Genomic DNA, 18,730 nt, shown 5'->3' with positions numbered 1-18,730 from the left:
CTTGACTGAGGAGCCCAAAACAAGTGCGAAACTGCAGCTTCTGGATGCTGCAACTGAACTATTCGGCATTTGCTTGTAATCCTGTCATAGCTGCAGCTATGGGAAAGTTATTCGTAGCTTTAGATTTCCCGACTGTTTTATTCATTTTTAATTGTCTTTATTGTAAACTATTATCAGATCAAAAGAATAAATGCTCATTTAATATTTTAGGAATGATTCAATCTGTTTGGCGTAATCGATATGTATCAGCCTCCCGCAGTTAAATAAGTCCTCGATCAGCGCTTGATGCCGTTCTTCGGAGTGACGTACTGCCTGGACTTGGTCTCTCTATGCAGCAGCTTTCGTGGAATTCAATACGATCGGGACTGAATGTTCTATCACAGTGCACGCATGGTATCAAGTTTCGCTTGTGGCTTTGGTACGCGGCCTCATTTTCCGGAGACAGTTCTGGCAGCTCGCCATAGCTTCCTCTTTCTCCTGGAAAACAAAAATAGAATAGTTATCTATACAAATTCTTTATTTATAAGAAGAGTTAAAAAAATTGCTTTTAGTTCGTCACGTTACTGTTCACAACGAATATGTACGTGGTTTAATGGTTTATGTTTTGAAGCACCTCAGTTGCAACTATCATGAACAAAAAAAAAATAAATAAATAAATAAGAATAAGAAACTAAAACGTATAACTGCATAAAATTGCAGGTCACTGCTGACACGTGTTTCGAGGTCGAAAGGATCGCCCTTTTCAAAACAAAATAAGTGAGCTTTTGGTGAAAAGATATGCGACAAAGAGCTTTTGCAGGATGTATCTTCATCCATAAGCTCGCTTATTTTGCATTGAAAAGGGGGTTCATTGCAACCCCGAAACAAGTGTCTGCAGTAATTTGTAATTTTGTGCAATTGTACATTGTTATTTCTCATTTTTACTTTTCAAGTACAAAGGTACTTACTCAACTAAAATAGTTTTAAAAAAATCAAGCACCCAGAGCTCACCATCTTAAAAACCAGTTTGTATATAGTGTTGTAGAGTTTGTGGTGGCCTGATCGGTAAAGCGTCGGATTCGTAACTGAACGGTCTTGGGTTCGATGACAGCAGGTCGAAGATCCTCCGAGTTCGTTAATGGTGACTGAGGCATGTTAAATATGTCATGGTCACAAAGTCTTCCAAGTGGATCAATACCTCTGGGGGTGCTGGAGTAAGGAATGTTCAACTTCTGGTCATCAAAAGAGTTTCAAAAGAGCAGAGCTGTCTTCAGAGCCCCATCCAACTTGCTAAACCACAAATAGTGGAAGAAACAGGGGACCCTGGAATGTGATATGCTATATAGTGTTGTCTGAATTGCTTTATTCAACACCTAAAAGCGAAATAAATTAGTATAACTCTGTTTGGTTTGCTTTTCGTTCATAACAAAAACAACATCTGTTGTCCCAAAAAGGATTAGAGATTCTCCTACCATTTATACCAGTTATCTGCACATTTTTAACTTTTGCACCTAAATCTCTTTCTTCTAAGTGCTTTATACAAAAATTTGCAAACCTGCCAGTTTGTCGTCTATCGGTAAAGGTTGTGGTTTGACAGGTTCTGGCATCCTTCTCTCAAGAGGCAGCTGATTGTTCTGTATCCTCCATTTCTCCAAACACTGGGGCTCGTGTATCTTGATGGACCTACTTCCGAACATCTGCCCGCATATGTAGCACGTCTTAAGCTGCCGAGGAATCCCACCAACGCTCTTGCTTTGACCTTTACCACTTTTTTGCTTCGGACTTCCTCTTTTGGTTGCTGTAGACGCCGCGGATCTCAAATCTGGACCAGCAGAAAAGATTTCTGGGTGTTTTTTCTTCCGGTGAACAGACAGGTGGTTGGGCTGGAACTGTTTTCCGACAGTATTCACAGGTGACTGGATAGTATCTGTATTTTTTAGTGGGCGGAAAAAGGATCTTCCTGCGAAACGTATCTTGTTTTAGATCTTCCATGGTTTCATTACCAGGATCAAAATGTCTTTTTCTTTTTGAACTATCCTCTGAATCTTCTTCAGGAAAGGTAATTGAGTCAGGATATCGTGCATTTGGGTCAACATCGGGATATGCATTTTCGGGGTTACATTCTGGATTATTGCTGCTTGGCTCCTGAGCTGATTTTCGTTCCGAAGAATCGACAGCATTTTGAGACCCTATTATTGGTTCTTTACTGGTGTTGAAATCTTTTTCCTTCTCCTTACGAGCAGGCTCTGTTATCTTATTTCTTGGAGGAGGCTGATGAGGCATATTCACAACTTTAATAAATTTCAACTGAAATTCTTGATTTACTTCACTTGGTTAAATCTCTACTTCCAACTTTAATTATATTAAAACAGCATTCAGAATATTTTACTCTATTCTGTCTTAACTATTCTGTCTTAAAACACTTAAGGAATTTGAAAAGCTTTTGAAAGATTAAATAATTATTTTTTTTTACTCCTAGATATAACTAGCGACACATTTTATGTGAATTAAATTTTGTTGATATTTCTATGTTGCCAATGCGTATTTTATTTTGTTTCAGTGTCACAAAGTTACAAAGGCAGTGCTCAAATTACACACTTTGAATGAACTGCTTGAAATATAGGAAAACGTTTCTCACACTCGACGTTAAATCCCGGTTATCACAAATTTGCCATTTCAACTGCGCTTGCGCGCGGACTTAGCTGATTTCAAAACTCTTGCTCAAACTAATTCAAAACATTTTTGAATTTGTTAATAAATATGAGATGACAACAGATAAAAATTAGGAACTACTTTGATATACCCCCCCCCCCCCCCCAAATCGGAAATTTGGCGACTTTTTTTGTTTTTGTTGACACAAAACTTTGTTGCCACAAAAATTGTTGCCACAAAACTTTAAAAAAAACTCAAAAAATGGTACAAAATACAAGAAAATACTTAATTTGGCAACAGCAAAAACCTAAAAGCTGAAAAATCCCAAATTGGCAACACCAAAATAAGAAACAGCAACCCTAAAAAGTCCGTAGGAAATACCAGATTTGGCGCGTAATTTTTGGGGGTGTATATCAAAGTTATACCAAAAATTAGAAATTACAAAGCTTTTTTTGATTTAGTTTTTACGCCTCGATAAAGATTGAGTTTTGAGTCTTAATTATTAATGGGTTCGGAGTCTGATTTTTCTATCAAACAAAGGCCCTTTTCAGAGTCAAATTTTTAACGTCAGAAGAGCATACTCGATAAAGATTGAGTTTTAAGTCTTAATTATTAATGGGTTCGGAGTCTGATTTTTCTATCAAACAAAGGCCCTTTTCAGAGCCAAATTTTTAACGTCAGAAGACCGTACTCGAATCGCAGCATCACTTCTAATACAAAATACAAATGTAGAAAACTGAGCTGTTTACGCCTAACGTAAAATATCCGAAGAAGACGGATATCTGTACTCATATTCCAATCATTTTTGAAGTACATATCGTGTTTTACGTTTACGCTAAATAAATATTTCCAAACCAATAAATATTGAAGTGCCATTTTTCTCTTTTCTTTATAAAGATTATCAGTTATTCATATCCGTAGTTTCATATAATGTATCCCGAAATCGCTGTGAAAATATTCTAATTGCATTCATTAATTTGTTGGGACTCTAGCTCAGCCGAAATATAAACAAGCAACACGAAATCTCAAAACAGAAAGCCCAAAAAGCAAAGTCCGTGCGCAAGCGCAGTTTAAATGGCAAATTTGTGATAACCGGGATTTAACGTCTAGTGTTTCTCACACCACAAAGTGAGAAGTAAATGACGAACGCTATAGAGTTGTGTCAACATAGAGGCGCATTCGACGACAATCATGGATCACATCCTCATATAAATAATAGCTGATGATCGTGTAACCCACGTGTTTCAACAATGAAACTCGCGCCACCGCATGATAAGTTGATAATATGGTAATATTTAACATGCAGGGAAAGGCTTGTTTGGTACTTCCTCCAAAAAAATGTTACCTCGTAAAAAGTTTAATTTTTTAATTGTTTTCTATGGCAACAGTTTTGATAAGCATTGTGTTCTTTCTTCTTGCAAAAGTGTTGTTGCATCTAATGAAGTAGTGGCTTCATGCGTTGTTTATTTTGAAGTAGTGGTTTCATATGTATTATTAGAAGTTAATTGGGAGTAGTGGCTCCGACTAATAAAGTGTGTTGACTTAATTTTTATACAGTCCACATTGTGTTTTGTAAGTATGTTCATTTCAAACCAGAACGTAACAAGGCTTTATTGGGACAATGCTGAACTCGATCCGGTAACTTAACTGTTTTACTGGTAAGACTGTGTCATTTCAGAGGAATGAAGAATAAAAAAAGTGGTTGAAAATTAACGCTATCCACTGGAGTTAGGGTTGAAATTTAAACTATCAAAATATCCCCAAACAGGCAATGGCTTTGTTCAAATGTAGAAGAGTAGAAGCAATTTTCACTCGTCATACCTTGACGGGCGGATTTTTAGTAGTTAAAGATATATGTGAGTCCATAGACTAATAATGAGTTATTTTTAATATGAGTCTATGTATTTAAATATGAGTCTGTGTGTGAGAGTCAGCTAAAAGTTCAGAGGCACATATTTATATTGGAATACTTTGAAAATTGAGATTTTTTTTTTCGCGGTTACAAAATTTTGGGCAATGGTAATTTAATTTTGGCTAGACCGCCAATTCCTATGTAAAAGTAAACAAAAATAAATATTAGTGCATAGTCCTTGGTATCATATTAATTCTATTATGGTACTCCCGTTAGAGGAAACCACATCTCTCGTACATCCACGCAACCATCTTCTGTGTCAAAATAAAACCATGCCCCCGGGGAACTATCAATATAGCACACCAGAGGATAAGGGGCAGGGCCCCAGGTGCCTCAAGCAACGAACTTATATTGCGGTGGCATATTAATTTGATGGCAATTGGAAAATTTGGCAAGAAAGCTGTCAAATTATTCTTATGGTTAAATTTCTATTTTAAAGGTTAAATTTCTATTTTTCCTTTCGTTGATATTACTTCAAAAGCAACTGTTGACTACCAAAGAGAGGGAGGATAACATTGCTCAAATTCTATATAGCTGATACACAAAAGTTTAACGAATTAACAAGCATAAGAGAGATGAAAATTGCGAAACACTAGAAAAACCAGTTAGATTTTAAAAGTTTTGCGGAAGAAGTGTCTCCTTATGAGGAACGTGTCTTCCGAGCTTTCCTTACCAGTTTTCCTTTCTGAACTATCCTCCGAATCTTCATCGGGAAAGGTAGTTGCATTTAAGTCAACTTCGGGATATGCATTCATTGGGCTGCGTTCTGGATTATCGCTGCTCGACACCCGAGCTGATTCTTGTTCCGTGAAAGGTATGGGACCGGCGGCATTTTGGGGCGCTATGATTGGTTCTTCACGCATGTTACTATGCACATTTTTCTTCTCTTTATGGTCAGACTCTAACATTGCATTTGGGTCCACTTCGGGATATGCATTTTCGGGTCTGCATTCTGGATTATTGCTATTCGACGCCAGAACTGATTCTTGTTTCCCGGAAGGCATTAGACCGGTGCCGTATTGAGGCACTATAATTGGTTCTTCATCACGCGTGTTGTCAACCTTCTTTTGCTTTCCTTTAAGTTCAGGCTCCATTTTCTGACTCATTGGAGGAGGCTGATGAGGCATGTTTGAAACTTTAATATATATTTCAACTGAAATTCTTGCCAGTGTTTCACTTGATTAAAATCTTTACTTCTAATTGTAACAAAATTCAAACTGTCGCAAAATATCTAGTATACTTTATTCTAACTATCCTATCTCAATGCATTTTGGGAATTTGAACAGTGGATGAAAGAGCTGTGTTAATATTTTCTTCTTTCTAGTTAATATTTTTTCCTAGAAACACATTTTAACTGAATAAATTTTGGTTATATTAAATGTTGCCATTGCGGATTTTATTTTCTTTCAAGGGGATATTTTGCTAATTGGACAGTAGGCGATCTCCAATATTTGGTTTTGTGAACAAAGTTGTTGTTGGTCTTGTGCAACTGTTTCAGTATTACGGAAACAGTGATCAAAAAAAGTATTTGGAATGAAGTGCGTGAAACCAGGGCCTGATTACCGCACAGGCCAACTAGGCCTGGGCCTGGGGCCTCATCTTCGTAAGGGGCCCCAAATTACTTAAAGAATTATGCATAGCATTAAACCTATACGAAAAATACATGTATTTTTTAAATAATAATAATAAAATGACTTGTTAAGTGGAAATTTTTTTTCCTAAAATGATGATTTTCATTCATTTTACCAGTAGCGAATTGACCATGTCACACTTATCGAGGGACACAGAAGTTGATTCATAACAGCACATGATAAATGAATGAAAAATTATCATATAAGCTTTGTGCTACAATATGATTAGGGTGAAAAAACAACGTAAATAAAGCACAAATATTGGAGAAAATACGGCATATAGCTATTTCAAGGCTACAATGGAGCCTATTCATCAGTGCAAAAAAACTCACCAACACAACCAGAAGTTGCGAGAGAACTAAACACAACCAATTCTCTCGCAACTTCTGGTTGTGTTGGTGAGCTTTTTGCACTGATGAAGAGGCTCCATTGTAGCCTTGAGATAGCTATATGCTGTATTTTCTCCAATATTTGTGCTTTATTTACGTTGTTTTTCCACCCTAATCACATGATAAATGATTTACAGAATTCTCTGACAGACAAAGATGTCCCTAAAAATGCATTCCGGGGCTCCCCAAACCTTTAAATCAACCACTGCATTCCGCCGCAGAGTCTTCAAGGGGCCTCCAAATTAATGTGGGCCTAGGGTCTAACTTTTAGTTAGTCGGGCCCTGCGTCAAACACACCCACACACACACACACACACACAGAGGAAAGTTCCGAGTAGTCTCACGCCTTGCGGTGAGTTCAATTTCAAGTTTATATTATTACTCTTGTGTGTTGGCAAAAATCATTTTTTTTCTCTTTTGTTTTTTTTTGAAACGATTATTTTGATGATTTTCCAATGATTGTAACAATAGTTGCATGTTGTTCGATGACTGGGACAATAGTTTGCAATGTTTTGAGAGCAACTAAAAATAAATCTCCTACAGATCCTCATTAGCTATATGGGGTCCAGTCTTTTGCGAGTATAATGAGAGCAACATGTTTTAGCGTTTCAGTTAAGGCTTGAGAATGCAACAAGTAGACAAATGGTTTTTCTCCCCACAATCAAGTTAGAAAGAAATAAGAGTAATTATGGAGTTGCAAACAGCATGGAGGCGCATTTGTTAACAGTCATGTGATTATCATAATCAACATAATTAAAGATACGAGAGTCTGCTCGAAGTTTATCAGCAGAGTTTTATGCGGTGATATTTCAAAAAATGAGACTTTAGCGTGGTCGCAAACTTTCGGATAATGAACGCTTCATGTTGGATAAAACATTAGTGCCTAGTCTTTAGTAGTGAAAAATGTGGTGATAGTTGAAATTTTTTAAGAGATTGCAATCGAATTCTTTCCCATTGTATGTCTTTTTTTTTTTTTTGAATGAAAAAATATTCTGGTTATCGAAGGGGTTGGTGGAGATATTTTGAATGTCTCCGAAGCTGTTGACTTAAAACATATAACCCAGCAATTCATTTTGACTACTTGGTTTGAATTGACTCCGCTCAGTAATTCTCCTAACTGTTCAGAGAGTATTGTCCAAATATTGAAATCTCTGCACCATAAACTCTTACTACAGAAAGTCACCCTTTTTGTTATAATAACCCCCATGTATAACCTTTTATCGATAAAAGTCAAGTGTCTGGAGCACTAAACTTTGAGGGAAACAAGTCTATAGAACATATGTAAGGATTTGGTACTGGTACAAGTGGCTGAAGATCATGGTGAGTTTTCAGAAGTCTTAATGTCACAAATCTTCCAAAACTTCAATGAAAATGTCTAAATTCTGCCAAATTAATAATTAAACCTCAAAAAGGTGTCAAAAGTTCCATTAAATTTTTAAAATATATATTAGTAAAAAAAAGTTAATTAATTTCATAAAAGTTCTATTGAAATATAGAGTAATCCATCAATTTTATTATTTATCACCGGTCCCATCAAGCACCTACACATCTGTCACTGAGTCTCTGCTTGTATTTAAAACCTTGAGTCGTGGAATAAAACAGCGACACGTCCTGCATCTTGGGAGTAAAAATTGCTGTCTTCCTATGTCTGCTATGGTGAAGTAGCGTATTTTGCTCCTCGATTGTGGTTTCTTATTCACTCCATGTTAACCCACAATCAAGAAAAACTAGTATGTTGTCGCCATCACGAAACTTTCTTCTATATTTTTCTTTTTTTTTTTCTAATCCCTCCCCATGCTTGACGAGGAAGCAATATTCCCAACAAAAACAAAATTACACATGAAAAAACTTGACGACCATCCCAATGTCTGCATTATTGCAAAAGCAAAGCAAAGAGCGAAAATTGAAAGTTATTTTAAAAGCCTTGCTTGAATTAATTACAAATTATTTTTTTGTTAACAAACATAAGATGGCAACAGTTAAAAATTTTAAATCATTGAAATAATATTTCCGATCATTTCCATACAATTAAAATCACGAGAAATAAGCAGACGATAATCTATTACGATTTATCTTTCTTATTGTTGCACTAATAAAGCTATTTTTATTCGCTAAAAAATAATGATAATAAAAATAAATCAGCACCTCTTAGCGCGATTGGCGCCAAAATTGAACCAAAGCATGTTTACATATGGATTCACATATATTCCAAATTTCAACCAGAAGTAGCATTACTTTTTGAGATAGGGCACTCACAATGGAAAAAAAAGAACGGGCGATTGCGCTACCCCCTTTTTACTTTCTTCTATATCTAATATATAGAAGAAAGTATTGGATTCGTGCAAATTTTCGAATTTCGAATTTTGACGGATTCGAACGTTTTGAGGTGTGCTGACTCCATTTCGACTATTTTTCGAAAATGTCTGCCTGTCTGTGTGTATGTGTGTGTGTGTGTGTGTATGTGTGTGTGTATGTGTGTGTGTGTCTGTGTGTCTGTGTGTATGTGTGTGTGTATGTGTGTGTGTGTGTATGTGTGTGTGTATGTGTGTGTGTATGTGTGTGTGTATGTGTGTCACGTCTGTGTGTGACCAGTTTTTTGTGGCCGTTCTACAGCAAAAACTACCGCATGAAATCGAACGAAATTTGGTACACATATGTGCCCCTATGTGAACTTGTGCCCATTGGTTTTTGGCGTGAATTCCTCCAAGGGGGGTGGAGCAATGGGACGTTTTCTGAGTTTTGCGTGACTGCTATTCCCCAGGAAGTAACTGGCGGAATCAGACAAAGTTTGGTCCATATGTTGTCCCTAACAGGTACAGATCTTGATTCAATTTTGGTGTCAATAAGCTCAAACGGGGGTTGAGCTATAGAACGTTTTTTGCCGTCAATTGTGACTGCTGTATCTTAATAAATAATGAACGTAATCAAACAAAAATTTATCGACAAGTAGCCCTTAGAGGGTATAAGAAATGATTCTATTTTGGTGTCAACAGCTGATGCAACAATAAGAAAGATAAATCGTAACAGACTGTCGTCTGCGTTCAGCTCGTGCTTTTAATTTCATGGAAATGATCCGAAATACTATCTCAATGATTTAAAATTTTTAACTGTTGCCATCTTGATTTTGTTAACAGATAAATGTTGGTAATTATTTTAAGCAAGGCTTTTAAAATAATTTTCAATTTTCATTATTTGCTTTGCTTTTGAGATAAATCAGGAATTGGGATGGTCATCAAGTTTTGGCATGTGTAATTTTGTTTTCGTTTGGAATATTGCTTCCTCGTTAAGCATGGGGAGGGATCAGAATTATAAGAAAGATATAGAAGAAAGTTTCGTGATGGCCACAACATACTAGTTAGCTGTTGACACCGAAATAAAATCAGCTTTTATACCCACTAAGGGCTACTTGCCGATAATTTTTTCTTTCATTCCATTCATTATTTCTTGAGATACAGCAGTCACAATTGACGACAAAAAACGTTCTATAGCTCAACCCCCGTTTGAGTTATTGACACCATAATTGAATCAGCACCTGTTCCTGTTACTGGCAACATATGGACCAAATTTTGTTTGATTCCGCCAGTTACTTCTTGAGGAATAGCAATCACGCGTAACTCAAAAAACGTCCCATTGCTCCACCCCCCTTGGAGGAATTCGCACCAAAAACCAATGGGCACAAGTTCACATAGGGGCACATATGTGTACCAAATTTCGTTCGATTTCATGCGGTAGTTTTTGCTGTAGAACGGCCACAAAAAACTGGTCACACACAGACGTGACACACATACACACACACATACACACACATACACACACACATACACACACACATACACACACACATACACACACACATACACACATTTTCCAAAAATAGTCGAAATGGACTCAGCACACCTCAAAACGTTCGAATCCGTCAAAATTCGAAATTCGAAAATTTGCACGAATCCAATACGTTTTTCTATATATTAGATATAGAAGAAAGTAAAAAAACGCTACTTCATTAAAGCAGACATTGGAAGAAAGCGGCATTGAGCCCCAAGATAGCGGATTTGTCGTTACTTAAGCAAAGATCTAGTGCTTTATACAGTGGCTCCCAAAAGTCTTCGTACACCTACGACTTTCAACGAAATAGACCACAATCCATTGATTAGAATTAATATTTCGGAATGGGTATTTAATTATAAGATCTGTGATCAATTTTTAACAAAACTACCTTTAATTTTTTTAAAAAATATTAAAACTTAAATTTTTAAAAATCAAAAACCAAAAAGTGCCGGAAATTTTATCTCACAAAAGTCTTCGTACACTTTATAAAATGTCTATATATTATTGAATAATTTAACTTTTGATTAAGTTATTACTTAGTAGAATATCATACAGTATTCATAACACCTTTTAAACGTCTGGGAATAGATTTCATTCTTTTTCTTTCTTTCTTTTTTTTTTTTTTTTTTTTTTTTGCGTAATTTCTGAGTAAGTGTTCTACCACACTTCGAGTCGTACTGTTTCTAGCTCTATTTTCGTTTTAAAGCCCTATTTTCGTAATCTAGCCTCCAGATATCTCTAAATACATTACATCAAGTTAAAATCTGGAATTTGAGGGGGTATTTTCTAAACTTTAGGACAATTTTCGAATCACTAGACGCAAACGTTGAAAACCGAGTGCTTCTTATCGTTATCTTGATAAAAAACAAAATTGTTTACAATAACCAAATTTTTGGCTAAGAGTTCAAAATTGGTTTTTAAAATATTTAAAGGAACACCATGATTCATTATTTCATCAAAAAATTAAAAACTACCAAGTCCTGATGCTGATATGCACCCTCACACTAAAACACCTCCACCGTCTTAATTAACTGATCCAACTAAGTTCTTAAGATTAAGTTCCTATTTTTTTCTTCCACTTACAGTTATACAACAATTTAACCAAAAATGTTGAATTAATTTTTATCTGTAAGTAAGACGTGATTCTAAAACGTTTTTAGCTTTTTTATCATTGATTTTGCGACGAAAAGCGTAAGCTTTCTGTTTTTCGCACGACCAAGAAAATTTCTGCTGGAAGAGATCCCATTTAATACAGCTAATCAGAGAACTTGTCGAACAATTTTAGGTGAACATTAAATGTAAAATGTTTCATTTAACTCGGCAGAAACTTTTACAGTACTCAAATGTGTATTTTTCATAAATTTTTTAACTTTAAATCTATGATCACGTTTTGTCAACTTTGCCGGTCGACCTTTTCTTACCTTGTTTTCGGTGCGATTCCTTTCTTTAAAGCATTTTATCAAGCACTTTACCATACAAACGAATAAATTAACTAATTTAGAGACATTTCAAACCAATTTACCACTACTGTGGGAAAAAAATTCAATTTTTTAATGGTGTTTGCGGTTTTTTACGAATACCAGCCATTTTACAGTAATAAGCGCAATATTAAGGAATAAATAAACAAAAAATTAAAGCCAAATGACTTATAAGGGTCAACACAATGCAAAAATATCAATAAAACGGCATATGATAATTTTAATCATGAATTATTCGAAAATATTTAAGTGTACGATGACTTTTGTGGCGTGTTATTTCTCTGTCTCTTCGTTTTCTGACTCATTTCAAAAAAAAAAAGATCCGTCAATATTTTGAAAAAAAAAACCAATGGGTTGTATTTAGAATGACATAGGAATGATGTGAAAAAATATTGGACTTGATATTAGAATTCAGTTTCGAGTTATTTTGGTTTTACTAAAAAATTTCAAAGTGTACGAACACTTTTGGGAGCCACTGTACTTGTACTCACGTAATTCAAGAAATTCCTCTGGATACATTCCAAGAATTTTCGCTCCAATACCAATTTCTTTTGTCTGGATGGCGTCTGTTTGTGTCTGTCCCATCCTCCAACTGCTTTCAGCACTGCAGATCTGTATCACCAGGGAATATTCATCTGGTCTTTGTTCCTCTTCAGGGTTAGGCAAGAGACCGACATGGAAATCGGAACACAAATCCTCCTCACCACTTGTCATTTGCTGTGACGAATGTGAAAAGCATGGTTCGTTTCGTTCTTCGTTTTCCAACTGTTTGATGTTGAGGACTTCGTCGGCAAAGTGATAGTGGCCGACAAAGCATGATTTATGAGAAGGTTTGCCTTTGACAAAGTTTTCTTTGGGAACCTCACTTGTGTGAAAATCTTCAGGGAACAAACAATCATCGCACTTTGATGCACTTTTGCTGTTGCCACCATGACACTGCTCGCTGTTGTAACTCGAAAGAGGTTTCATTGTGGGAGAATATGTTATGAAAGTTCCTTTACCTTCTTCCATCCCATGATTACATCGAATACATTTAATTCCCTCTACTTGGCTTATTTTACTGGATCTATAACAGTTGGGAGGTTTGTTACTTATCCTTAAAAACTTCGAGCTCTCAATTATTTCTTTTATGATACAATGCTCTACGTGTATTGAAAATTCATTATTTCTTACACACTTACCACAAATACACATCGCGTAAAACTCTTCACTAAACATTTGACTTTTTTCTGCATAAAATGTTAAATCTAAACCAAAAACTCTCCGTCCTGCAGTACGTTTTAGACGAATTTGAACAAATATTCCACTTAGGAGTATAATTTTGAAAACTGGGGAGTATAATTTTGAAAATTTAGCAGCACAATTTTGAGCAATAATAATTTGCTAATTTAGAGATGATTGTTTACTGAAGCAAACATCTAAAATCACGTTTACAAATTGCACGTGTAATAACTTTAGTCCGAAACATTAACTCGCGCCTGAAATCAATTTATCTCTCCTTTGCTTCATTTATGAAATAAACAAACTAGTATGTTGTGGCCATCACGAAACTTTCTTCTATATTTTTCTTTTTCTTTTTTTTTTTTTCCTGATCCCTCCCCATGCTTGACGAGGAAGCAATATTCCCAACAAAAACAAAATTACACATGCAAAAACTTGACCCAATGTCTGAATTATTGCAAAAGCAAAGCAAAGAGCGAAAATTGAAAGTTATTTTAAAAGCCTTGCTTGAATGAATTACAAATATTTTATTTGTTAACAAACATAAGATGGCAACAGTTAAAAATTTTAAATCATTGAGATAATATTTCCTATCATTTCCATACAATTAAAATCACGAGAAATACGCAGACGACAATCTATTACGATTTATCTTTCTTATTGTTGCATTAATAAAAATATTTTTATTCGCAAAAAAAAAAAAAAAAATCTACACCTCTTGGAGCGATCGGCGTCAAAATAGAACCAAAGCCTGTTTACATATGGATTCACATATATTCCAAATTTCAACCAGAACGTAGCATTACTTCTTGAGATAGGGCACTCAAAATGGAAAAAAAGAACGGGTGATTGCGCTACCCCCTTTTTAGCTGTTGACACAAAAATAAAATCAGTTCTTATACCCACTAAGGGCTACTTGCCGATAAATTTTTCTTTCATTCCGTTCGTTATTTCTTGAGATACAGCAGTCACAATTGACGACAAAAAACGTTCTATAGCTCAACCCCCGTTTGAGTTATTGACACCAAAATTGAATCAGCACCTGTTCCTGTTAATACCAACATATGGACCAAATTTTGTTTGATTCCTCCAGTAACTTCCTGAGGAATAGCAAGCACGCGTAACTCGAAAAACGTCCCATTGCTCCACCCCCCTTGGAGGAATTCGCGCCAAAAACTAATGGGCACAAGTTCACATAGGGGCACATATGTGTACTAAATTTCGTTCGATTTCATGCGGTAGTTTTTGTTGTAGAGCGGCCACAAAAAACTGGTCACACACAGACGTGACACACATACATACACACACACATACACACACAACACACACACACAGACAGACATTTTCCAAAAATGGTCGAAATGGACTCAGCACACCTCAAAACGTTCGAATCCGTCAAAATTCGAAATTCGAAAATTTGCACGAATCCAATACTTTCTTCTATATATTAGATATAGAAGAAAGTAAAAATATTGAAATATTGTATTCATGAAAAATTTTCCACAGAAATTTTGATAGACATTTTTATTTTTGATCCCCCTTAACCAGTTCTGACTTTTAATTTAGAGAGGGGGAGGGGACTGTATCTGTATTTATTCAAATGCAAACTGGTAACCGAAATGTCGATTTTGACCATTGAGAAGGATGATTTTGACTATACTTTTTTAAACTATGGCCGCTTACGCTTCTTTACTATATCGAGTGTAGCCTTATTTTAACCTCTCGACAAGTTTTGTCATACTTTTTTATTAGCTTTTATTCACAACTCCAACAAACTACAGGGGGCACTGCGGCCCCCGTCTAATGACGGATGAAAAAAGTAAAACAAATGTATGCCGTAGCGTAGAAAATGCTAATAAGTCAAGTAATTTTTGTTTGTATGTGTGATTCTTTTGTTTTATTCTTTTTTAAACTAATTTTTAAAGTCTTGTGGATACTCTGGCCCCTGAAAAGAAAATCTCTGGAAAGAAAGGAGATTTGGGTTTGTTTCCTTCAGTCAAAAGTAGTACTTTTAGTCACTGAAATTGATAGAATAAGCAAAAAGAATAACAAGGACCCAGAAAATTCCTTCATTTTCCCCACAGTTATTTTTTAATTAATTTTTTAAAATGTCCGATTTTTCAAACAAGGAGTGGTCTTTATGACGTCACAAATGATGCTTTTTGGCGCATCTTTGTACCGCGTTTCCACGTTATGATAATCAAGAAGCGAATTAAAATTGCGCTCTACGCTTGCTATCAACCATATCGTTGCCAATACACGTGAGTAAAGATGCGAATTAAATATATTGCTCTGTGAATGGCAACACAGAATGGCATTTCATCATTTGTGATGTCATCGGCAAGAAATGTAAACAATGAAAGCGCACCGTTTTAAGTAGTTCCAAAAGAATGAAGAACAAAAAAATCATACATACGAACAAAAATTTCTGTCATTTACTAAGCTTAGAAGCAATTTAAACGTTACGGCGTGCGTTTGTTTGACATTTTTCATCCGCCATTAGACAGTGAATGAAGCGTCCCCTACAGTTTGTTGGAGTTACGAATTACGACGGGAGCAATTTGCGTTTTTATCTCGAACTTCTTTAGGCTTAGCTGAAATTTTGACAATACTTTCTTCATTAAATCTATCAATAAAAAGTGAAGGAATTGTCCCACAGTTTTCTTTTTGACATCATTGGAAGCGACATTTTTTACTCCAGATCTCTCTCGACATATGGTCGAAAAAATTAGCTTCTATCTTCAAAGGAAAAAAGTTACAAGCCGTTAAAAATAAAGTTCGAATAAATCTAATCTCCATTAAAATTACTGATGTTTTGTTTCGCATTGCCATGGTTACATCTTTTAGCTTCGCTTCCTTTTAATTTCTTAAAGGTCCACAAACTTGGCGCCACGGAATTATAAGCAATGGGGAAATGTTTTCGCCAATTCTGCATATTTTACGATCTACGTTGTGATAACTCCTGCAGACAACGTAGAAATTGCGGGAAGAGTTTGAAAACTAGGAGTCATAGCAATTTCCTCAATTGTCGCCAAATTTGTGGACGCCAAAGACCAAGGGCTAATGTACTTTGGCCATGGCCTTGCTGATAGTGACAGAAGCAAACAGTTATAGTCCATAATTGACGATAGCGCCAAACCCCCAGTTATCGAAATATCTTCGAAATTACTAATGAAAAGAAACCAGTGCATCGCAAAGGCAGGGGGATGGAAGTTGTATTTGTACGCGCTTTTACATTTATTCTAAAGAAGAACATTACTATGATTTAGCTTTCAAAACTTAATGATATCCAAACAAAATATCAATGTGAAAAGTAGCCAAGTTCGATCGAAATGAGGTTCTGGGTAGACGGTGTCACCAACAAAATTCTGATCTCAACGGATAACAAGTTCCATAGCAGTTCCTCGTGGAAATTGGACTGCCCCGTGTTCTTCAATTCATTTTGAAAACAATTTTTTACTTTCTTTGATCCCGGATTTAAACTTGGCAAGTTACTGTATAATTGGAGCGGTCAAATGTTTTGGAAATTGTTTATTGACGACCAAAACTTGCCACAAGTTTAAAATCCGGAATCAAAGAAAATAAAAAAATTGTTTTCTGAATGAATTGAAAAACATGTGACAGCCCAACTTCTATGAGGAACAGCTATGAAACTTGGTACCCGTTCAGATCTGAAATATTTGATCGGTAACACCGTCTGCCCAGAGCCTCATTTTGATCGAACTTGGCTCCTTTTCACATTTATGTTTTGTTGGGATTTTATTTTACAGCGATCCACAGCGTTCGTTAATGTCCACAGCCCTGTTATTTTAATTACAATAGAGAAAATAATGCCTTTTAGTTCATAGCAATTCCATGTGTAACAGAAAGACAGTTTTTTTTTTTTTTTTTAAAGGTTTAAGCGATTACAGTGAAATTATTTTCATTTCAGCTGACTTTTTTTTTTCTCTGCACTTCATTGTTAAAATATGAAGGACAAAACGGAGAAACAAAAAATTACATTCCTTCTTCCTCAATGTTTGTGCTATTTTCTGCTCCGTAATGAAATGACACTTTTCTGAACCAAGTTTTTGGACTTCTTATTAGAAGAAAACGATATTTTTGTGAAATTGTGTAACAATTCAATCTTTTAACTGACGAATACTTTTGTGATAGAGAAGTAACAATAAGAAACTGTTAATTTAAATAATTTTTCATGCACTAGGTTGACAAATTCAAGTTCATGCGTTTTGGCAGAATGACTGCGGTGGAGTGGCTTTTAAAGTCCATTCATTACTATAAAAATGACCATATTTTTAATTAAATTGCCTTTAACATATATGACACTACTGTTGTTGTTTACGTGTCCATAGTTAATAATCATGAAAGGATTGAGGGCCATTGCCTCGAGATTTTGGACTTTTTTTTATTTATTCACACATAAGACATTATGAGAAAGATTTTCAGCGTAAAGAAAGGAAATACACCACTCAGAGCATCCTAGGTTATCGATCGAATCCACGTTAACCGACATTTGAATCGAAGTTTCTACCACAAAGCCTCGAAGGCCCCCAGCGCATAATGAATGAGGCATAATGAGTGAAATAGTTTACATTTTTCTTTGCCAAAGAAAAAACATCCGCTTCACTTGCAAAAGGGCTGAGTTCCGGTAGCGTGGTCGCTTGGCGCGTTAGGCGCTGAGCAGTTCAGTCTAGGATTATTGCTCTAAAGCAACCGTAAATGTAATTCATTGTTTTGGAAGAAAGGGAACTTTTGATTTGTTTTTATCCGAGTGAAATGTACGACATTTTCTTCTTTTTTTCTGACGATGATTTTTAAATGCTCCACTGGATGTTTTTTGAGCAATCACGATTGCTAATTGTTTTCATTTGACCGTTTTTGATGTCCGTGCCCTTTTCAACCTCCACCGCCCTCTGCAGACGCGACTCCTCCCGGTAGCATCTGCTCCTGGTCGGTGGCGTAAATGTCCTACACACACGCAGCCTCATACACACACACGCGCCTTTACACACTTAAACACACGCCAACGTGCATACACACAGGTCTACACACACACAAAAGCCTACACATACACAACTATACACACGTAACCGCCCAAGGGGAGGGGCAGGCTCGGTGGAACAGGAGCCATTTCTAGAAACTATATCTCCAATGAGTAAGATCCTGTTGCAACTCGTGATTGCGAAAAACATAATTTGAATTCAAAATTTTAGAATTCAAATTAATTTTTTTTTGAGCAATCACGATTGCTTATTGTCCTTATTTGACGGTCCTTGGCGTTGTGGTTCCTTTTTTCTGCTTGGACCAGGGGTCTCTGCAACACCACCGCCCACCGGCCTCCGGTCCTGAGCACTGTCCTCCGGTAGCCGCTTCTCCTACTCGGTGGCGTCCATGTCCTACACTCACGCACGCTCGCACATATACACGGTCACATACACGCATCGTTACGCACATACACACTCCCCACACAAGCAGTTACACACATACACACACGCCTTAAGTGCATACACAAAGGTCTACGCACACACACAAGCCTACACATGCACACACGGGCGCCTATGCACACACATACCCCCAGGAGGAAAGGTAGGTTTGGAGGAATAGGAGTCGTTTCTAGAAACAATAAGTCCAATGAGAAGG

At 36.2% G+C, this 18,730-nt stretch overlaps 1 protein-coding gene across 1 annotated transcript; it reads right to left on the bottom strand.

The window, feature by feature from the left end:
* Window positions 1-275: 275 nt before the first annotated feature.
* LOC129220811 (zinc finger protein 474-like) lies at window positions 276-2,262 on the bottom strand. Its single transcript, XM_054855241.1, is given in 4 exon segments — window positions 276-319; window positions 322-477; window positions 1,535-1,877; window positions 1,879-2,262. Coding segments are annotated over 4 exon segments (927 nt in total).
* Window positions 2,263-18,730: the final 16,468 nt, after the last annotated feature.

The sequence above is a fragment of the Uloborus diversus genome, chromosome 4, assembly GCF_026930045.1.
Source record: "Uloborus diversus isolate 005 chromosome 4, Udiv.v.3.1, whole genome shotgun sequence".
NCBI classification, from domain to species: Eukaryota; Metazoa; Arthropoda; class Arachnida; order Araneae; family Uloboridae; genus Uloborus; species Uloborus diversus.
The sequence above is the reverse complement of the archived record's forward strand: the minus strand, read 5'-3'. Positions and strand labels throughout refer to the sequence as shown.